We start from the raw sequence: 21,713 nt of genomic DNA, 5'->3' as shown, positions 1-21,713 counted from the left end.
TTGTGCTCCTTGGGGCTCGTGGTCAGCCGGCGGGGGTTACTTGTCTTGGTGTTCTTCCCTCGGCCGGACTTCAGGTGAGACGTGAGGAGTGGATGCTTGGGTTCGTGAGGGCCTCAGCAGCAGGAGACAGAAAGTAAATGGAGTGCTCACTCTCACTGTTCTGGGGGAGCTCCTCGTCTGGGGGTTCCTTCCAGGCACTAATGAACGCCTTTTCTTAGGCTGCACAGATGGAGCGGGAAAAGGAGAGAAATCGCTTTGAAGAGAGGATCCAGGTATGTTGATGCAGTTTTTGAAAGTCTTGAGGATGTATCCTTCGGCTTTTTTCTGGGTGCAGCAGGTAATTCTGTGTGACAGTAGGTGTCAGTCATTGAGCACCACTGCCTGCCAGTTAAGCCTTAGGCGCGTGAGAGAGGGTTTGGTAACCTTGGCGATGACTTAGTGGAGTGGGCATTCCCATTTTGCAGATGTAACCCATGAGGCTCAGAGAGGCGAGGTCCCCTCCCCAGGGTCAGAGAGTTGGAAGAGGTGCAGCGAGGATTCAGACCCACCTGTCTGACTGCAGAGCCCCTGTTCCGGGGTCCCTCAGTCTCAGCTGCCCACGTCCGAGTCAGGCCTGCAGCAGAGAAAGCGCTTTCATGTCCATCATCTCATCTGATCCTCACAGCAGCCCGGGTGGGAGGCAGTGGTGGTTAGAAATGAACTCAGACTCTAAATGCACATATTCAGTCTCCACCAAACCAAGCTCTCTGCAGCTTTTGTAGCATTAAGGAGTGAAATTAATGGTCTGTTATTTCCCCCAAATAACCCAGTATGGTTTCCGAGGCTCTGCTGTGACTGAATTCAGGCTCCAGAAGACACTGGAGTCCTTCCTGTGGGAGCAGCTGTCATCATCCTAACTGATTTGATCCCCTTTCTCCACCCATCCCCATCGCCGTGAGCGGCAACACGGTAACTGGGAGCTGATGCCGCGACGCTCAGTGCTACTTGGAAACATTAATCACAGGTTGACAGGAAGAAGATAGAATAACTGAGTTTGAGTTTGCTCTTAAAGATATATTTACAGTGCATTTTGGTTAGAATGCATCAACTTAGTGAATCTGTTTCTAATCTAATTTAGGCACTTCGGGAAGACCTGAGGGAGAAGGAAAGAGAAATTGCTACGGAAAAGAAAAATAGTTTAAAGAGGGATAAAGCCATTCAGGGTCTAACCATGGCATTAAAAGCGAAGGAAAAAGAGGTATGTCGGATACACCCAAAGTGAGATTTTTCTTTGTTAGCTTCTGTGACTGGCCTGTCTTACCCTAAATTTTTAGCTGTGGGTAAAAAATTTATAAGAGAGCTGAGATGAGTGTGGAAAGTAGGGGAAGGGTCGTATTGTCCGTTAGAAGTTCTTCTGTAGAGGCTAATCCAGGGATGTCCAGTATGAGTATAATGTGAGGTACAGATGCAATTTAAAAATTTCTAGTAGCCACATTAAAAGTAGTAAAAAGAAACAAGTGAAGTTCGAATGTTATCCTTTCATCACGAAAGCTAGAAAACAAAAATAATTATGAGGTCGTTACCATTTTTAAACTCGGACTTTTGTCTTTGAAGTCCGAATAGGCTTAGCACATCTCAAGTCAGACAGACCGCGTTTCGAGTGCCCAAGAGCCCAAGTGGCTAGTGGCTACCATGTTGGAGAGTAGGTCCAGTCTTTTGAAAGACAATAGAAAATTGAGATAACGGTGTTCTGGGAGACAAGGGCGTGACTGTGACATGTCACCTGGATGGTTCGCAGGCTGCCCCGCGTTGGTCCTTTCTAATCGGACTCAGCACCTCCGTCACCGCCCCTCATCCCACCATCATGCTGCATTCTCTCTTGCTTTTGTCTGCATTGGCGGCACCACCGTATCCCCAGTCACGCCACCTGGAAGTCTCCGTTGCCTTTTGCTACCTGGCCCGCTGCCCTGGGGCTCCCAGGTGGTGCCCGGTGGTCCTCTGTGTTCTTCCTGTTGTGAGGATCGTGATCCGTCACACCTGTCACTGCTCGGCACAGACAGTGGAAACAAAGTCTAGTGGAGACGCAGGCAGCGTGAGGGGTTGTGACTGAGGGGAGCGCAGGGGGCTGTGCAGGTGGAGGGAAGGGGGCCTGGTCCCGCTGAGAGTGGATGTGGGAGCACCACCGCGGCACCCTCAGTGACTTCTGGAGCTTCTGAGCAGCTCGGCGGAGTGCTTCCTCTGGGAGCAGGTGTCCCGGCTGAACCTTAGAGGGGACCGAGAGATAGCTGGGGAGGCAGGTGGAGACGCGGAGGCCGCCTCGTGCAGGGAAGAGAACGCTGGCCAGAGCATTCAGTGAGGAAAGAGCTCCTTGTGTGTTTGTAGAAGCAAAACAGTCGAAGCCTGTCAGAGCCTCAAGTACCGAGCTTAAGTGAGGCAAGAGAAGGAGCCAGAGAGGCAGCGGGGGGCAGCGGTGGTGGGAGTCAGTGAGGTTAGCTGCTCGGGTAGCAAGGCCATTGCAGGCTCTGGAGCAGGAGGGGTGTGATTGTACTCCCCTCCCAGGGGATGAGACTGTATCCAGACGGGGTGGCAGGAGGGAGAGGATGGAGGCGGGGAGGCCAGTGCTGAGGCGAGCCCCCCGCCCCCCTATTCAGAAAGCCTGAGTCAGCAGTGATCACAGCAAGTAGGAGGGGAGGTGTGGGGCTTATTCAAGAAAGCAATTTGGGAATAACGAAAAATGAGAAGTAAATCTGGGGAGGTTTGGTGATTAGATGCAGGACTTGAGAGGAGGAGCAGCACGGGGCGGCTTCTGGCTGCACGCCTGCGGCTGTGGTGCTCCCCCCAGCCCCCTTAAAGCACGGGTCACGGAGGGCCGTGGAGGGCCATGGAGAGACGGGGCGGCCCGGAGGCGATGAGCCTGTCTGTGGGGGCGCAGTCATTAGGCCGTGTGTGCCTCTTGGTGACCCCGTGGACTGTAGCCCGCCAGGCTCCTGTGTCCATGGGATTTCCTCGGCAAGAATACTGTTTACAAGGTGCCAACTTGGAGGAGCCCTGGACTGTTGAGGTTAGAGGTCCGGGAGGCAGTCACCATGCCAGTCCCAAACTTGGAGAAGGCCCAGGCCTGAAGGCGTGGATCTGGGAGTCAGTCTTCTACACGTGTGAGTGAAATTCTGAGAGCTGGTCTCCTTACTCAAGGAGAGCGTAGGGTGGGCAAGAAGGCGGAGCCTCGGGCTGCAGGGGTTGACAGTTTCACAAACAAGGAGAGGAAGGTGGCCGCAGGGGCAGGATGCTAATAACCAGGAATCCGGGGTTGGGGAAGCCAAGGAGGCAGGAGGGTGAGTAACCACTGGTGTCAGCCGCAGCGGAAGCTTGGTTCATAATTGCAGTCCGTGTCCGTCTCGTGTGTTGGGAGCTCAGGACCCAGCTGAAGGCGGAGCTCACCGCTGTGCAGGGCCCTGGGTGGTGGAGCAGCTGGCTTCTCGCAGAGGCCAGGGACTGGCTGGGGAGTTCGTGGCCGAGTCACTTGAGGAGAAGGTCACTGGAGGGGGCGGAGTTCTGGGAGGAGCCAGGCTGGGTGGTGTGGTGGGTCATCTCTGTGAACAGTACTATCTGGTTGGCTAAAAAGTTCATTTGGGTTTTCTGTAGGATGGTTAGAAAACCCGAAGGAACGTTTTGGCTAACCCAGTAGTAACCCTCAGCCTGAGCGGGACTTAAGTTAGCACCTGTGCACATCACGTTGTTCACGGCTCACAGTGCTTTGGTGGGGTGAGGGTGGCATCCTCCTCGTGTTACCGTTGAGGGAGTGAGGTCTCAGAGAGGTGGAGTGCCTGTCCTTACGCCGTCCAGCTAACAGTTACACGAGAAGCCCCACTGTTCTGATTACAGAGCCCTCAGTGATAAGGGGTCCCAGTTCAGCAGGAGTGGCTTTTGGGCCATGCACAGAGAGGAGATCCCAGCTGCACTCTCGGCTAGTCTTCCTTATCTTTACCCAGATTGAAGAACTTAACTCGGAGATCGAAGAGCTCAGTGCTGCCTTTGCTAAAGCCAAAGACGCCCCCCAGGAAGCACAGACCCAGAAATTCCAGGTAAGTGTTGGCTTTGTTTGAAGTGGTCCTCCCTGTGATCCTTACCCCTGCAAGGTCAGGACCATGCCTCTAGAAGGAGCCCAGGGTGCTCCGAGAGGTCATGAGAACAGAGTTGCCTCAGCCGATTAGGGGGGCTTCTCCCGCAGCTGTGGGCCGCTCAGTCTGACATGAAGACGGTGACAGCTGCGCCCAGCGCTGCTAGTGCCGGGCTTAGGGCCGAGTGCCCTAGCTCAGGAGTTGAAGTAGACTCCTGAGAAGTGGGATGTGTGGATTCTCTCATCTGACCTTCACAACCCGGTGGGGAAGCCAGCTGTCACCCCCCACCCACTTTGTATTTGAGGGGGTTTTGGAGTTTCGGCAAGGGTACGCGGCTGATTCACTGTCACACAGCTTTGCAAGGGCCAGGACTTACGTGCAGTCATTGCTGATCGTAACAGCTGGCCTCTGCTGAACATCCACTGTGTGCCAAGCGCTGCGCTCAGTGAGTCTGCTCAGCAGCCCCCTGAGGCGCTGTTCCTGTCTTTGTTCTCTGCTGAGGACAGGCAGGTTCAGAGGATTACACAGCTTGCTCAGGGTCACCATAGTGGAAAGAGCTAGGATGCAACCCCAGAGTCGGTCTCATGCCCCAGCCTGTGCTTTGCCCTGTGCCTCCCTACCTCGCCTCTGAGCCTGGCTGTTCCGGGCTTCCTGCTCCTGGCCAGGTATCTGTTCCACGCCTTGGTTAGTTGACCTGCCAACATGGGACTGCAAGGACTCATGCCGGTCATCCCCTGATCGTCCCTCTCTCTTGTTAATTACGCTTCTGTATTTGGAATTAGCATTTTCTTTCCATGTTATACAGTGTTTACCTGTTACTAATAACTGGTTAATTGATAAAGCTCCATCATCTGATGAAGCCCATACCACCTTAAAACTCTCCCCTCCCACGTCTCCCGCTCATGTTTTTAGTTATAAGTAGAAGTTAGAAGTTAAATCTAATTTAAGACTGTTTGGTTCCTAAGATTCATATCCCATGCCTTATCTTTTCAGAGCCTTGGTTCACAGTAAGAGTAACTGAAGTAATTTGGTTTCAATCCTGGTGTATTGCAAGAAGAGATACATTTCTGTTTTGGGACTTTCAGCCTTGCCTTCCCAACTATTTTGGTGGTGGTTGATGAAATGGAGCCAAGATTATACTTTGCACTGAGTTTTTCTTTCTTTCTTTTTTTTACTTGCTTAGACATTAACAAGCCTTAAAAGCTGAATTCTCAGGAAAACCATCTATATTACCCATTCCTTAGGGAAAAAAATACATGTTGGCAATTGATAAGCAAAGACCAGATATCCTTATAAGAGCTGTGATATTTACTTGCTATTGGCCCTTGAAGGAAAGAAAAGTCTTGTCCATTTAAATGTTATCCTGACTTATTACGTGTATTTATGAGTTTCATAACCCTCAGCCCCAAAGCCTGTCCGAGTGATTGTTGAGGTCTTGTAGTTGGGTGTCAGCCAGGTTTCTCATCTTGAGAAGTGTGAAGAGCAGACGCTGTTGCAACGCCTCAGGTTCTGCCTGGTTTGTTGGCTGTTCAGAGAGCACTTGCTTAATCCTTAGCCATGAAAGTGGAGTGCTCACCTGTTTGACAGGTTGCCAGGACTTCAACTCAAGTCTGACTTAGAAATCTGTGCTCTTTCCACTCTGATCACATGTGTGAATAAACGCATACCAGACCCCTCTGTTGGCTCATTAATTACAAGGTATATATAATTTGAATATTGCACAGACCCTTGAAAATGCATTGTCTTTGACATTTGGGGACCTTTTTGGGATGTTACGTGATTGAACTAACTGTAGCGTCAGAGCCAGAGCTCACAAGGTCGGCGTCGAGCCTGACAGTGGAGCAGCGGTTAGTGGTATTCAGACTCTGGGATTCGGGCCACAGTGCAGAGACGAGAATTCTAATCACAGGGTGACTCTGAGGACTGCAGTGCGGCCTGGCTGTGCCGCCTCTGAAGCCATTTGCACAATGTATTTTCAGATTGGAAGCAGTGTTACGCCTCCTCCACCCCCTGCATGGCTTTATAAAAGTAACATTGCACATCGCAAGAAATTCATAAAATATTTAAAATGGTGGAGAGAGGGTGAGAAAAGCCACCAGTAAACTCACGTCTAAAGATACTCACTGTCAACACCTTAACTCTTTGAAAGCGCACACACATATGTATGTGTCACCTTTGAAGAATTAAATGGCGTCACTATGCATTTTGTCCTGTAGATTTTTCACTGGACATTCTTGCCACTGCAGTATATGTAGATCTAGCCAATCATCTTTAAAAAAACAATACTTTGAGATACTTGTAGATTCACATGCGGTAAGTCTCTGCCTGCTTTTTACCTGGTTCCCCCGCAGCGAGTGTGTTGTGTGACTGTAGGACAGTGTCACGACCAGGACATTGGTGCCGTCTGTCGACCTCCCTCAGAATTCAGCAGTTTGACATCACTCGTTTGTGAGTGTGTGTGTGTGTGTGTGTGCTTTTTATACAGGTTTTTCTAAACAGCTGCATATAGTCCATTGTATGTATCGTTTGTTTTCCCTGGGAAGAACCTGGGCTGGGACATGGAGTTGCATCTGACTGCCGCCCCAGCTGGCCTCGTCTTGGGGAAGGTGTTTGAAGTCTCCAGTCTGCCTACATATCATAAAGTCCAGATAGTCACACTCACGTCCCCTAATCCTTATCAGGCTTACATAGATTGTGTATCTGGGCATAGGTGGTAACTCAGTAAACGTTAACTCATCCTTAACTTGGGTGATGTAGTTTTGGCATAAGAATCTAGTAGTATTTCTTTTGGTCTGTTTTCAGATTCTGTTAATGACGTACACGTAGCTTTTAGCTTGAGGAAACTCTCCATATTATCTGTTGATTGAAAGGTCGTAGAGTAAGTGAGGGCAGAGGGGGCCTAGATTGATTTACCCTGCACCAGCTGAAACCAGACTGTATGTTATCATCTTTCACCTTTACAAAAATCCTGGGAAACAGCGATCAGTCTCACAAGGAAGATAACGAACTTTAGAGAAATTAACTTCTCCCAGGTCACACAGTCTGAACTGGCCTTGGAACTCTGGGCCTTCTGCTCTTCTTAGCAAACTCATCATTTTCACACTGTGGAGAACAATTTGTGTGATATTATTTGGGCTTTATTTTCTGACCATGTCTCACTGGGCCAAATGTTGCCACCTGTGCATTAGGCGCTTGAGTGATGAAATGGAATCCAGAAGTCAGGCTATCCTGCAGGAGAAGGCTAAAAAAAAAAAAAAATAGACAAAAAACCAGCCTCTCCAGAGACGCTTTCCACAGGGCTATCTAAGAGGAAATTAGCATGGGAAGTATTTTCATGAAATGAATCGGTTGTATGAATTGGAGTTCTTTGAACTTAGATTTTTTAAAGAGGCTTTGTGTTATTATTTACATGGCTTTCCCACAGGACTTTGATCACTTTATTACTATCTATTATTTAAATAACAACCATTGCTGCACTATATTTAACAAACTCTGAACTGGTATTCTTGTCTCTAGCCTTCTCCCATTGAATTCAGTCTTCTTGTTTTAATTTTTTGTAGTTCCTTGGTGTTAATTGGAAACTTCCCTGGAATGGGCGAGGTGTAAGATGCCCTGGAAAGAGCACAGGCTCTGGAGTCAGTTGGATCCCAGGTTTAATCCCTTATGGTCTGAAGACAGGCCAGGCATTTAACAGTCTGAGCCTTAGTGACTTAAAGAGGGATGATAATGTGTATTTTGTAGGGTTGGTATGCTGCTGCTGCTGCTAAGTTGCTTCAGTCGTGTCCGACTCTGTGTGACCCCATAGACGGCAGCCCACCAGGCTCCCCCATCCCTGGGATTCTCCAGGCAAGAACACTGGAGTGGGTTGCCATTTCCTTCTCCACTGCATGAAAGGGAAAAGTGGAAGTGAAGTCGCTCAGTTGTGTCCGACTCTTCCCGACCCCATGGACTGCAGCCCACCAGGCTCCTCTGTCCATGGGACTCTCCGGGCAAGAGCACTGGAGTGGGGGGCCATTGCCTTCTCCAGGGTTGGTATGAGAGACAGAGATACAATACTTGTAAAAGTGCCTGGTTTAGACATTCATGTATTATCAGTGCTTAATAAAAGTTAACTATGAAAATTGCTCAAGATGAGCATTTTCCCAAATCATTATCTTCTTTTTTGAGTTTATTTAAATAAGCATTGCCCCAGTTACTTTTTGGGGTGGGGTGGAATGTGGCCTAGGTTTTCGAGTTTCTTTCATTTATTTCAGTTTTAAAGGAAACTGAAAGCAAAAGCCTGTGTGAAGCCCACGCTGGAGTGTGCCTGGTGCTCTCCCTCCGCCTGTGGCGCCGTGTCCTCGATAATAGTTGGGGACATGTGGGGCCAGGGGCCCACGAACAGCAGAGCCCCTGCACCTCCAGAGTGACTGTGGTTGTAGCCCACCTCTGTGAACACCTGGGGCTTTTCTGTCGACGGAGGCAGAAATAGATTTCTTGGGAAGACCCAGAAGCTGGGGCTGGTACCTTTGTGCTACAGTCAGCGTCGAGACCTTGACAGCTCAAGTGTCCCTTGCTCTAAAATTTTTAATCTTGTCCTCAATCTAATTCAAAAGACACATTTTAGAAAGAAGTTTATTTTCTTCCATTACGAGTAGTATATAATTTTATTCCCGAAGATTAGAAAGAAGGAGAAAAGGGAAATCGCGTAATCACCCAACCACTATTAATACTTTGGTGATTCTCCTCCCTGGTTTTCTGCTGGCATAGCCTTTATTTTTTAGCTTGTTTGCAGTTGATTTTCAGGTTGTCTTTTTTATGTAACATCATGACTTAGAAATATTCACATATTATCAGTTCAGTTGCTCAGTCGTGTCTTACCCTCTGTGACCCCATGGACTGCAGCCCACCAGGCCTCCGTGTCCATCACCAGCTCCTGGAGCATACTCAAACTCATGTCCATCAAGTCGGTGATGCCATCCAACCATCTCATCCTCTGTCATCCCCTTTTCCTCCTGCCTTCAATCTTTTCCAGCATCAGGGTCTTTTCAAATGAGTCAGTTCTTGGCATCAGGTGGCCAAAGGATTGGTGTTTCAGCTTCAGCATCAGTCCTTCCAGTGAATATTCAGGACTGATTTCCTTTAGGACAGACTGGTTGGATCTCCTTGCAGTCTAAGGGACTCTCAAGAGTCTTCTCCAACACCACAGTTCAAAAGCATCAGTTTTTCGATACTCAGCTCTCTATATAGTTCAACTCTCACATCCATACATGACTACTGGAAAAACCATAGCCTTGACTAGACAGACCATTGTCGACAAAGTAACGTCTCTGTTTTTTAATATGCTGTCTAGGTTGGTCATAGCTTTTCTTTCAAGGAGCAAGCGTCTTTTAGTTTCATGGCTGCAGTCACCATCTGCAGTGATTTGGAGCCCAAGAAAATAAAGTCTGTCAGTGTTTCCACTGTTTCTCCATCTGTTTGCCATGGATTGATGGGGCCGATGCCATGATCTTTGATTTTGAATGTTGAGTTTTAGGGCAGCTTTTTCCCTCTCCGTTTTCACTTTGATCAGGAGGCTCATTAGTTCCTCTTCACTTTCTGCCATAAGGGTGGTGTCATCTGCAGACCTGCTGCTGCTGAGTCGCTTCAGTCGTGTCCGATGCTGTGCGACCCCATAGACGGCAGCCCACCAGGCTCCCCCGTCCCCGGGAGTCTCCAGGCAAGAACCCTGGAATGGGTTGCCATTTCCTTCTCCAGTGCATGAAAGTGAAAAGTAAAAGTGAAGTCGCTCAGTCGTGTCAGACTCAGCAACCCCATGGACTGCAGCCCACCAGGCTCCTCCGCCCATAGGATTTTCCAGGCAAGAGTGCTGGGGTGGCTGCCACTGCCTTCTCCGCTGCATATCTGAGGTTATTGATATTTCTCCTGCCAATCCAGCTTGTGCTTCATCCAGCCTGGCATTTCACATGATGTACTCTGTATATAAGTTAAATAAGCAGGGTGACAGTATCCAGCCTTGATGTATTCCTTTCCCAATTTGGAACCAGTCTATCTACCGGTTCCATGTCCAGTTCTAACTGTTGCTTCACATATTATCAGCTCTTTGTAAACAGTGGTTTTAAGGTTTTATCGTGTGGCTTTATCATACTTTATTCATTTTCATACTTTGCACGCTTAGATTGTTTCTTATTTTTTATTCTGTGATGAATGACGGTATATAAAGCGTTCCCCCCGTATGTTTTGAATTCTTCTCCTGAGATTGAGCCCAAGGAGTGGAATTACGGGGCTGGTTGTGAACCTCTTTGCGCAGTGTGCGCATGCTTGACGTCTGCGATCTGTCCACAGGAGTCCTGTCAGTGCATTTCTTGGCTTCTAGCTTCTAGATGCTTGGCCAGTTCTGGAGGGGTCAGTGTTGATCGTATCATTTCACAGTGAGCTCGCCAGCACTGGGTATTCTCATTATAACAATCTCCCTTGTTATACGAAAGCTCGTTTTTAATTTGCCGTTTTTGATTACTGATGAGTTACGACATTTTTTCATATGCTTGATAGTCACATATGTATTTTCTCTGCTGAACTGTATTACTGAAATAGACCTGTTCTTGATGCATATAGACATCTGACTCTGCTGAAGTTAAAGCCTCTTGCGGTGGCTGTCGGTTACCCGACTGACCATTCCTTCTCTAGATGACTCTGGATTGGAGCCATCCTAACAGAGAGGAACATTGCTTGTGCTTGACTGCATCTCTGCCGTTTAAATAAAATTCTTTATCTTCTATCTTTTAAAAATAACAATTTTTAAAGCTATTATAGAAATAACATGCTCAGTAACCCTATATTTGAAAATACAGAGAAGTAAAGGAAAAAAATCATGTGTTCACACCCCACTAAAGAGAGTTACTAACATTTGTGCTTTTCTTTATCATCTTAAAAAAGAAAAAAGTTCTTTTACACAATAACTGTAGTCTTCCCCTCCCCCCGTCGATATCAACATCATATCATAAAGGATACCCTGTGTTATTTAAAAACATCCATATAATTTTTCTTTGGGTCCTGGATGTTGTTTATGTTAGTTTCCACACCCCCCCCACCCCCCGGCCCCGAGGGGGGCCGAGGAGCACCTGTTTCTTGGCTTGTTCACTGAGCTGTGACAAGCAACCCAGCTTCCCTCCTCGCCTCTTCTTCTAGGGGTCTGAAGATTACGAGGCCACTCTGTTAGAAAAGGCAGCCCTTTTGGCTGAGCTGCGCTCAGAAAACCTCAGCAAGAGCACAGAGAACCACAGACTGCGAAGGAGCATGAAGAAGGTGACCCAGGAGCTGAGCACCCTGCAGCAGGAACGGGAGAGGCTGGAGAAGGCGCTGGAGGCAGCCCACCAAGAGAGGAGCAAGGGAGACCACACCCTCCACGTGAGTGCTGCCGCCGGGCCTCTGGAATGGGGGGCAGCAAGCCTGGGGGCTCTGTGGCTGGGTTTGGTTTTAGGGAGATAGATATTCATCGCTGAAAACTTAGAAAAACCCCCAAATAGAAACTATTTCATTCATCTTCTCATCACCTAGAAATGACCAGTCTTAACTGTTTGATGTTCTAGTCCTTTTATTCTCTCTCTCTCACAGACACGGACACACGTGCACATTTATTAGTATCAAGCTGAAAATGCATTTTAAAGATTTTTTGGCCATGCGGCAAAAAAAGTTAGTTCTCTGGCCAGGGATAGAGCTCGTGTCTCTACATTGGAAGCGCGGAGTCCTAACCATGGGATCACCAGGAAAGTCCGTGAAAATGCATTTTTGTACTCTGTTCTGCTTTTTATTCTTTTACTTCGGTGTGTGGCCATTATGAGTTTTCTTGAGAAACTTTTTTTTTTAAAAATATGTGAACACAGTAGTTCATCGCTTGAATGTGCTACAGCTTATTTAACTAGTCCTTACTGTAGGATGTATAGTTCATCATACTTTTTTCATTTTATAACAAGTCCTGTAAGAAACATCCTTGTACATAAATACTTATCAACTGATTTTTCCTGATAGAAGTATAATTACTCGGTCAAAGACTATGCATATTTTTAATGCTATTTTATAGATACATTCAAATTGTTCTCCAGAAAGATTATACCATGCTCCGTAGAGGAGAGTGATCTTTTTAAAAGACTGCTCTATTTAGCATTGAGTGTTAGTATTTTAAAAAGTTCTCTCTGAATTTGGTAGACAAAAATCATCTCTTACAGTTTCTATTGTATTTATTTTTTTGAGAGATTTACTCACCTGGTGTTACATAGCCGTGTTTCGTTTATTCCCACTGCTTTGTGCTGCTCTAGTATGTGAGTTTATGGTTACTTGTCCATTTACTGTTGATGGAAACCTGGGCTGGACCTTGCCTTTGGCCGTCGTAACTGACAGCCTGTTGAGGCAAACACATGTGTTTTCTTTCTATTGTGATTTCTGTTACATCTAAACTTCAGTATTCAGCATCTTTGGAGCAGGGCATGGCAACCCACTCCAGTATTCTTGCCGGGAAAATTCCACGGACAGAGATGCCTAGCAGCCGACAGTCCATGGGGCCGCGGAGTCGCACGTGACTGAGCGCGCACACGTCAGATTCCACATTCAGCATCCCGAGAGTCACATCCACTTACAAAGCCTTGGTGCGGTCGGGTAGGATGGGGTCTGAGGCTGAGTGATCACTGACACTCAGGTTCAGTGAGTTCCCTGCACGGGGGCCTGGGGCAGGTCAAGTCATGGGAGGGCTCCAGGGAGAGCCCACAGGTTCCAGGGTCCTCTGGTGGCTGCCCTTAGCAGGGATAGGACGCCAGGATCCATAGTTTGAAGTTGTAATGCTGACACCAACAAGGGGAGTGAAATACCAGTGTTTGTTTATTTTAACAGAAATTTCAGTAGACAGCAAGAGAGCAATAATGAAAACTTGAAAGTAAGAGTGAAGTCGCTCAGTCGTGTCCGACTCTTTGCGACCCCATGGACTGTAGCCTATCAGGCTCCTCCGTCCATGGGATTTTCCAGGAAAGAGTGCTGGAGTGGGGTGCCATTTCCTTCTCCAGGGGATCTTCCTGACTCAGGGATCGAACCCAGGTCTCCCGCATTGCAGGCAGACGCTTTACCGTCTGAGCCACCAGGGAATGGAAACTTAGGAAAATAAAAAATGTCGTTTAAAGTTCCACAGCCTTCCTACAGTATCACGCTTCAGCCCTGCTGCGTGGGGGCCCGGCTGAATCAGATGCGTGCCCTGTGGTCGCCTGCTTTACCGCGAGCGCCTCCCCCGTGCCTCTCTCCCGTGGCCAGCTCACCGCATTGTTTAGGCTCCAGAGCCGTCCTGCTGAAGGGTGCATCCGCTTCATGGAGTAGATTTCACATGACTTACCTGATAATTTCCTGCTCTCTTGGACAGTTTGCCTGTTTCAGTAATACTGCAGTGCACGTCTTTGGGCAGTAAGGCATTGTTTTCTTGAAATGCCAAGGATCTGAGGAGTGAGATCACTGGGCCAGATGATATGAATATTTTACACTAGTTAATTACGCTGCCAAGTTATTTGTTCAAAGGGCCGGATTAATTTATGCTGCCACCAGCAGTACTGGAGTCTACCAGTTTATTGCATGTTATTAAAAAACTTTTTTCTCGTATTTATGCAGTGTTATTGAACAGCAAATGTATCTGGGCTAGATGCTGATGGAAGTATGTGGCATGACCTCTGAATGTTTTAATTTTTTCTTAAGGGAGATGAAAATGTTATACATGGCAAAACGCAAAGCAGTGGAAACCCAGAGCTAATTCATGCAGCTTATGTATTCAGTGCAGAAGATCCCTGTGGCAGAGAGTAGTCAGGAAAACTTCCTAGGACAGCGGTCCCCAAACCTTTTGGCACCAGGGACCAATTTTCCTGAAAGACAGTTCGTCCATGGACCAGGGGTAGGGAGGATAGTTTGGGGATGACTCCAGCTCACTACATTTATTGTGCATTTTATTTTTATTATTGTAACATCAGGTCCGCCTCAGGTCATCTGACATTAGATTGAAGGGGTTGGGGACCCGTGCTCTCGGAGGAGATGACACTTGAATTGAGTGAGCAGTGTGAGATTTGAGTCGTGTGGCTTTATAGATGAGTAAAGAAGAAACTGGCCAGAAAGGGTCCTTCTATGGAGGCCAGTTTTCATAATCAATTCTTAGATCCTTTACTGTTGGATAATTTTCTTTCCCCCTTAGTTTAGTTTATCCCCTCTGTTCCCCACTATCATTATAAAAATGTTTATTCAGTAGAAATTGGATTTTGGGGCTACATAGGCATGAGCGTGTGCATCCCCCCCCACACACAAACCTATAAAATATGTAATTGTTTCTTTACCTTATAACTTACTCTTGGTAAACATTTGAAATGGCTGTGTAACTTTATATCAAGGAGGGTACGCTGTAATTTATTTACCTATCCTTGTATTGTTTGACATTGTTGGTTTCATAATTCACTTATTCATGAAAACCCTGATGCTTCCTAAAGGAATTTTGGACTGCAGTTGATAAGAAGGTTTCTAAATAATATGCATACATCTTTGGAAGGAGGCAAGGAGTGCTTGGCAGGGGGTGGAAGGGGCATGTGACGGGGAGACGGAGGGATTGGGTCAAAGTCTACTCTGGGTGGGAGGTTCTCTCTTTTTGCAGGGCCAGAAACTCCGTTCCTTAAGGAACTCAGGCAGAAAAAGGAGTGTATTACTTTGGATAACTAAACACCTGGAAGCACAGGGCTGGCAGGAAGTCTGCCAGGACCGAGACTGTTTCTGGTGTCCACTCAACCCCAGCTCCGGGTGGTTGGACCCACCACTGCCAGGCCTGCTGGCACGGCCACTGCTCAGTTTACTGCAAGAGAGGAGGGAGGCCTCGTGCGCTCAGCCCTGGTCAGGAGGCCCGAGGGCTGAGCTGCCGAGAGGCTCAGCTCGAGTCACAGGCTCGTTCTTCGTCAGGAGTGCGAGCGTGCAGGTGTGAGCCCGTGCTCCGTCACTGGCGGTTCCCCAGAACCCCGAGCTGGGAAGGGATGAGCGCTTCCCAACAGAGAGTGCGGCTCTCTTTCAGGGCCCTGGGCGCCAGCGCCCCTGTGCTCGCCTCGGATGTGCGTGCCTGTGACTCAGCCTCCTTGCGTCTCAGCACGGCTGCTTCGCCACGCTGCCGGGTTTGTTTCTCACGAGAGAGTCTGGCCGCGTGCGTGTTTCTTTGTGCGGCATGTATGGCATCACAGCAGCATCTCCACTTAACTGCTGGCTTCATCCCGAGAATTTGCCGTGTCCATCTCACCAGTGTGTTCCGTTCCCCAGCCTGGGAGCACTGGCTGCTTCAGGGTCTGGGAACATGTGCTGGGGTGACTTGACCTTACGGTGCAAAGGTGCACGCAGAGGTCGAGCGGGGCCCACCAGCCTCGTGTGTCTTATCAACTGGTTCTCTTAACTTAGCTCTTTGTTAACTAGGGCCTCCCACTCAGCAGCTGCTATTGCAAACAGAAACCCAGGCCTTTTGGTGGCCTCTGTGTCTGGCTTGGCAAAGGAAAGGAGTCCATTCATGCATTCAGCCACACTGAACGCTTTGTGCAGGCCCTCTGCTAGGCCTGGGGACAGCTTCCGAAGGGAGATAGAAGCAGAGTACCCACGGAGCACGGAGCAGGATGAGAGAAGGTTCCCAGGGAAAGTGACCTTTGAACTGGTTCTGAAGTTTGAGTTGAAGGTTATGATGTAGGCAACAGAGAGGAGGGTTTTGTACAGGAGACGAAGGTACACAGGTGTGCAAGAGTGTGGTGTTTGGCGGAAGAAGAGTTTGGAGCGGTAGTGGACGGTGCTTTAACCTGGAGAGAGGTTGAATTGTAGAGGGCCATGTCACAGTTGGGGGAGTGGACGTGACCGCTAGCGAGTGTGGCCCCCATTGAGGGGGACTTAAGGAGAGGGTTGTTAGGATCAGGTGTGCAGTTTAGAGAGCCTTGTCTGATGGACGTCTGGAGAGTGGATTGGCTGCAGAGAGCCCTGAGACAGGAAGATGAGAACAGGCACGTGGCCTGAGAGAGCGGCTCCGAGGAGCCAGGGCGGAGGGGAAACGAGAAGGAGCCTGTGCCTCTGCAGTGGGGCCGCTCAGGTGTGGCTTCTGGGCTGTCCGGGTGCATACTCAAAGCTTTCCCCACCAGGACTCTTGAATAATCAGCATGTACTTGAACTCCCCCGCCTCCCCCAGGTAGAGCTGAAAAACACTGGTAAGAAGATATGTTCCAAAGTAGACAGCCAGGGGGACCTGCTGTAATAGCACAGGGAGCTCAGCTCAGTGCTCGGTGATAACCCAGAGGGGTGCGTGGGGGTGGCTCCAGAGAGAGGGGATATATGTGTACAGAGGGGCCTCCCTGGGGGCTCAGCTGGTAAAGAGCCCCCCTGCAGTGCGAGGGACCTGGCTCTATCCCTAGGCTGGAAGCTCCGAGAAGAGACCGCTACCCACTCCAGTGTTCTGGGCTGGAGAATCCCATGGACTACAGCTCATGGGGTTGCAAAGAGTCAGACGCGGCTGCGCGACTGCCGCTTCGGTTTCATAGCCAATTCACTTTGCTGAGCGGCAGAAACTAACCCAGCAGTAAAGCAGCTGCGTGCTCAGCCGCGCAGTCACACGCCAATGAAGAACGAAAGCGCGTGGCAAACATTGGTCTTTTTCTCGGTTCACATTCAGCTCCATCTTCAACATCCTATTTGGTAGTGAAAATTGGTATCAGAGTGGTAGAAATGAAGCAAATATGATTTCTTAGGTGTGGATTTCTTTGATGTACTTTGCAGTTAATAAAAGGACTGCCTGTCTTTCCCTTGGCGCTCACAGCCCTGCGATTGGGCATAGAACAGGTTATTCCCATTACACAGATCAACCGGAGCCTCAGAATTTAAATAGCTTAAAAAAAAAAGAATTTAAATAGCTTGATCATGGTCACCTAGAAGAGGATAAATAATGTGACGTGGATCCAGGACTGTGGACTCTTCTTAGTTTCAGGACTTTGCCTGAGATACTATGCTGAGGTTATGCCAGACCATCAATATTTATGTTAAGAATACTGTGCTTTTGGCAGAAAGGAAGACTGATAATTTCGGCTTTTCAGTGGACCACAATAATCTGTTTTCAAGACCACCCAACTTGTATCTGGGTTATTTGAAGCTTTCAAACCTGTCATTTGTTTCTGTGTTTCAGAAACATTTCAGAAGTTTATGGACAGTCGTAAAATTAAATGCATTAGGGTCACAGAGAAATGAGGGTGACGAGTGAAATGGAAGCAGGTGAGGCAGGAGAGACGCCTGCTGTGATCGTGGTCGCAGTGCTAGAGACGGGACTTAACACCTGGTTGGTAGTTCCTGGCAGCGACAGTAAAAAGGGAAATTCAGTTACATGGTCTCCAGTGTCTGTAAAGATGAAGACGTTAAGATAAAGGGACGGCCTTTGCTGGCACTGAGGCCTGAGGGAAGTATTGCCTCTGGTGGGTTTCTGTAAGGCGTTCTCTGAGCAGTATACACAGCCCTCGACAATACTCCATTCAGTAAGAGCAGTTTTGCCCAGGGCCAGGTCAGTGTCATCACGTCTGGGACTGTCTTGCTGTTTCCCAGTATTCTCGCTTCTTGGACAAGAATCACAGAGTCAGCGGGAAATCATACTGCAGCTGTGTCTTGAGACGCTCCCTCATTCAAAGCCTCTGCGGTGGCCCCTGTCGAGCAGCATGGGTCGAGCCAGCCTCTCTTGGATGTGATCGAACCATTCTGTTCAGTTCAGTTCAGTTCAGTTCAGTCGCTCAGTCGTGTCTGACTCTTTGCGACCCCATGAATCGCAGCACTCCAGGCCTCCCTGTCCATCACCATCTCCTGGAGTTCACTCAGACTCACGTCCATCGAGTCAGAGATGCCATCCAGCCATCTCATCCTCGGTTGTCCCTTTCTCCTCCTGCCCCCAATCCCTCCCAGCATCAGAGTCTTTTCCAATGAGTCAACCCTTCGCATGAGGTGGCCAAAGTACTGGGGTTTCAGCTTTAGCATCATTCCTTCCAAAGAAATCCCAGGGTTGATCTCCTTCAGAATGGACTGGTTGGATCTCCTTGCAGTCCAAGGGACTCTCAAGAGTCTTCTCCAACACCACAGTTCAAATGCATCAATTCTTCGGCGCTCAGCCTTCTTCACCATCCAACTCTCACATCCATACATGACCACGGGAAAAACCATAGCTTTGACTAGACGGACCTTAGTCGGCGAAGTAATGTCTCTGCTTTTGAATATGCTATCTAGGTTGGTCATAACTTTTCTTCCAAGGAGTAAGCGTCTTTTAATTTCATGGCTGCAATCACCATCTGCAGTGATTTTGGAGCCCCCCAAAATAAATTCTGACACTGTTTCCACTGTTTCCCCATCTATTTCCCATGAAGTGATGGGGCCGGATGCCATGATCTTCGTTTTCTGAATGTTGAGCTTTAAGCCAACTTTTTCGCTCTCCTCTTTCACGAACCGTCCTGTGCTCGTGCCAAACCCACGTACTGCCGCCTCATTGTGCCCCCTCCTAAGCATTTTGGGAGGAGACAGTGCCTGTCTGAAGACGCAGCTTGGATCTGAGGGATCTGAATTCACGGTGTCTGATGGTGCGTGAACACCGAGACGTTTGGCCTGGAGGAGTCAGTTCTCTGTCTGTAGCTTTGTTTAATTGCCTGTGATTGCAGCGACCCAGTGCCAGGCGCCCCAGCATGTGTCGTCATCTGCAGTTTGCTCATTTGTTTGTTGAAGGGACAGTTAGTGAGTAGTTGCAGTGGTTGGGGCACTGTGGGTAGGCTCGCGTGAATCCAAGCTTCAGCTTCTACCTCGGGAGTCCTATTCACGAAAAAGGAAAAACAAGGTCAAAAACTGAGGGTCTCACAGATAGATCCCCTTTATTGTATTATACCTCCTCCCCAGCAGAGGGACCCAGAACTCTCTAAAGAAATCCCGGAGGCCTTTGCAAAAACCAGTCAGACCCCCAGGCCCAGTATCCCCAAGCCGATGCTCTGGCTCTCATGTTCAGAGTTCCCAGCTTCTGTGGTCTGGGGCTCCCCTGGTCGCTCAGATGGTAAAGGACCTGGCTGCTGTGTGGGAGACCGGGGTCTGACCCCTGGGTCGGGAGGATCCCCTGGAGGAGGGCATGGCCACCCACCCCAGTGCTCTTGCCTGGAGAATCCCACGGACAGAGGAGCCTGGTGGGCTGCAGTCCATGGGGTCGCAAGAGTCAGACACGACCAAGTGGCTTCCCCGGGACTTCCTCTGCGCTCCAGCAGGAGTGCTGCGTGGTTTCTTGCGTCCTTGCTCTCGCGTCTCTGGCTTTGATGACCTTGTTTGGCTCCAGAGACTCGGGGTGCTGTGTGTGCGTGCGCATGCATGCGTGTGCAGGTAGCGGAGGATAGCAGAGGCACGTCTTAGTGTTGTGTTTGATGCCTCTGGTTCAGGCGCTCTGTGCTGCTCCGGGTGAGCAGGGGCCGGAGAGGAGCAAGTCACCGGCTCTCCCGTCTCCTCTGAGGGCCCCGGTCACTAGACGTTGCTTTAGCCTGTTCCCCAGACTGTCTGCTAACGCTCTCGCCTGTTAAGAGGCCTGTCCCCTGCGATGACAAGTGTGTGCTTCAGAACCCGGGCCCTCAGCTCTGCGGGGATGCATCTACTGGCTACAGCCCCCAAATCTAAGTAAAGTTGTATCCGTCACCCAACTGGCTGATCCCGTGCTTTGACAGGGGCGGGTTTGATTCCAGGGCGGTTCAGCCTCAGCCTCTCTGGTCTCCTCGCGTGTTTGAGGCTGGCTGACCCCAGGTGAGGTTGCAGCAGCATTCAGGACATCTCTTGGTGAACTGTCATTCAAAGCTGGCGCTTGGAGACGGTGTCTGTAGGCTGCTTGGTTAGGGCTCAGACCACAGGCCTGAGGCAGGGTGATCTGTTGTCCAGTCGCTAAGTCCTGCCCGACTGTAGCTGCAGCATGCCAGCCTTGTCTGTCCTCCCCTATTGCCTGGAGTGATTTCTACGAAGGGTCAAAGCTCCTCTTCCCCCAACCCCTAGCCTTTGTTTTTAAGGTCAGGTGTGAAGAGTTTGAATTGGTGTCCTTTTTGGGTGTGCACTTTAAATGACCTGTGTGAGAGAAGTTTAGTCTGTGCAAATCCCAGCTCCTCCTAAGAGAGGCAGAAAGCAGTTTTGGGAGTCAGACCAGATGTGAGCCCTGGCTCTGTCGCTTGCCAGCTGTGGGTCTGGGAACCAGCTACTCTGCCTCTGCAGACCGTGATGTCCACCTCTTGTTAGAAAACCAGGCATTGGTTGTGAGGGCTCTATGAGAAAAGATAGAGCCCTTAGCGTAACACCTGGTGCATCAGCAGTGGTTATTAACTAGTAACTGTTCTGTTGGTGGTGGTCTTGGGCGCTAGAGATGCAGCGGGTTGGTGGGTGTCTCTGGGACACAGGGAGATGGTGGCAAACTCGGGCTGGGATCTCAGCATCAGTAGGTGCTCAACTCTAAGCTTCTGAGCCGGTTACTTCATTCGTCTGAACTTACACCTACTCCGCTAAAATGGGGTTGATGACGTCTAATTTGGAATTAAATGATGGATAATAAAATTTAAGGCAGGAGAAAATGCCTACTGTGGTTCCCAGCACGCAGAGGGCGATGCTCAGCACCTCAGGTTCCTCCTCTTCCTTCCTCTTTTGCTGCCTTTTAATTGTGTGGCAGGTGCTGGCTCAGGGCTTGGGGTGACAAAGCGCGGCCCCCGAGACTCTCTGCCAGACCCTGCTGGCTAGTAAGTGTGGTCTGCCCTTTGACCAGTCAAGGCAACAAAGCCGTACATTCCTTCTTTGATCAACAGTCACCTCTCCTCTGGAGAGAGTGCTTGTGCGTCCCTTTCCAACCCATTGATTCCTCTAGGAGGGGCGTCAGAACCCTTTTCAGTGACAGACTCTGGGGTGTGAGTGGCTCACGTGGGGCTGCTGGCTTTGAAGGCCGTTTCCATCACTTCTCATTGGGAATTGCTATCATCTTTCTGGGGCGTAAACAGAGAGACTTTCCTTTATCTCTGGCTTTTCCTGTATAATTTTTGTGCCAGGCCCTGTCCTGGGCACTGAGGAGACAGGACTGAATCAAGTCAGACGCAGTCTCTGAAGGAATCTAGTAGAGAAATGCCGTGGAGACTCCGACAAGAGCTAAAGTCGAGCATGAAGATGGTCTGAGAGGGCTGGCCTGAGTGCTTTGGGAGCACGGAGAACAGAATCGTGCTACGAGAGGAGGGGAAAGGGGGCTTCGCAGAGGAGGTGGGTGTGAGCTGAGACCCGAAGGACAAGCCCCTGTTTGCCTGGAGGCCGGGGGTGGGGACGGGTTTCTGGTAGAGGGCAGGCCTGGGTCGAGGCTGGGGTGTTGTGAATGAGCCTGGCACGGGGCGCAGGCGGGGCTGGGGGAGGGCGGCTGTGCCCCATTGCATCGCTGGGGTGCCTCGCCTGGTGCCCGGCACCTCAAGGGGTGCGCCCCAACCCCTGCGCAGTTTGAGCTGCCCGCCTTTGTCCATTTGTCTGCCCCTGGCTTCCTGGGGAAGCCCACAGGGAGCTCCCTGCTCAGAATCACACCCCTCACGTGGTTACTGGTCTCTGTGGCATGAACTG

At 49.5% G+C, this 21,713-nt stretch overlaps 1 protein-coding gene across 8 annotated transcripts in view; it reads left to right on the top strand.

The window, feature by feature from the left end:
• CDK5RAP2 (CDK5 regulatory subunit associated protein 2) overlaps positions 1-21,713 on the top strand; it is a 185,160-nt gene that overhangs the window by 51,686 nt on the left and 111,761 nt on the right. For all 8 annotated transcript variants that reach the window (XM_040241801.1, XM_040241770.1, XM_040241811.1 and 5 more), the window contains 4 exons: positions 219-272; positions 1,118-1,237; positions 3,969-4,061; positions 11,265-11,483. In XM_040241801.1, the coding sequence (XP_040097735.1) occupies positions 219-272; positions 1,118-1,237; positions 3,969-4,061; positions 11,265-11,483 (486 nt within the window). The remainder of the gene's footprint in view (positions 1-218; positions 273-1,117; positions 1,238-3,968; positions 4,062-11,264; positions 11,484-21,713) is intronic.

This window comes from Oryx dammah, unplaced genomic scaffold (assembly GCF_014754425.2).
Source record: "Oryx dammah isolate SB20612 unplaced genomic scaffold, SCBI_Odam_1.1 HiC_scaffold_1, whole genome shotgun sequence".
Lineage (NCBI taxonomy): Eukaryota > Metazoa > Chordata > Mammalia > Artiodactyla > Bovidae > Oryx > Oryx dammah.
The sequence above is the reverse complement of the archived record's forward strand: the minus strand, read 5'-3'. Positions and strand labels throughout refer to the sequence as shown.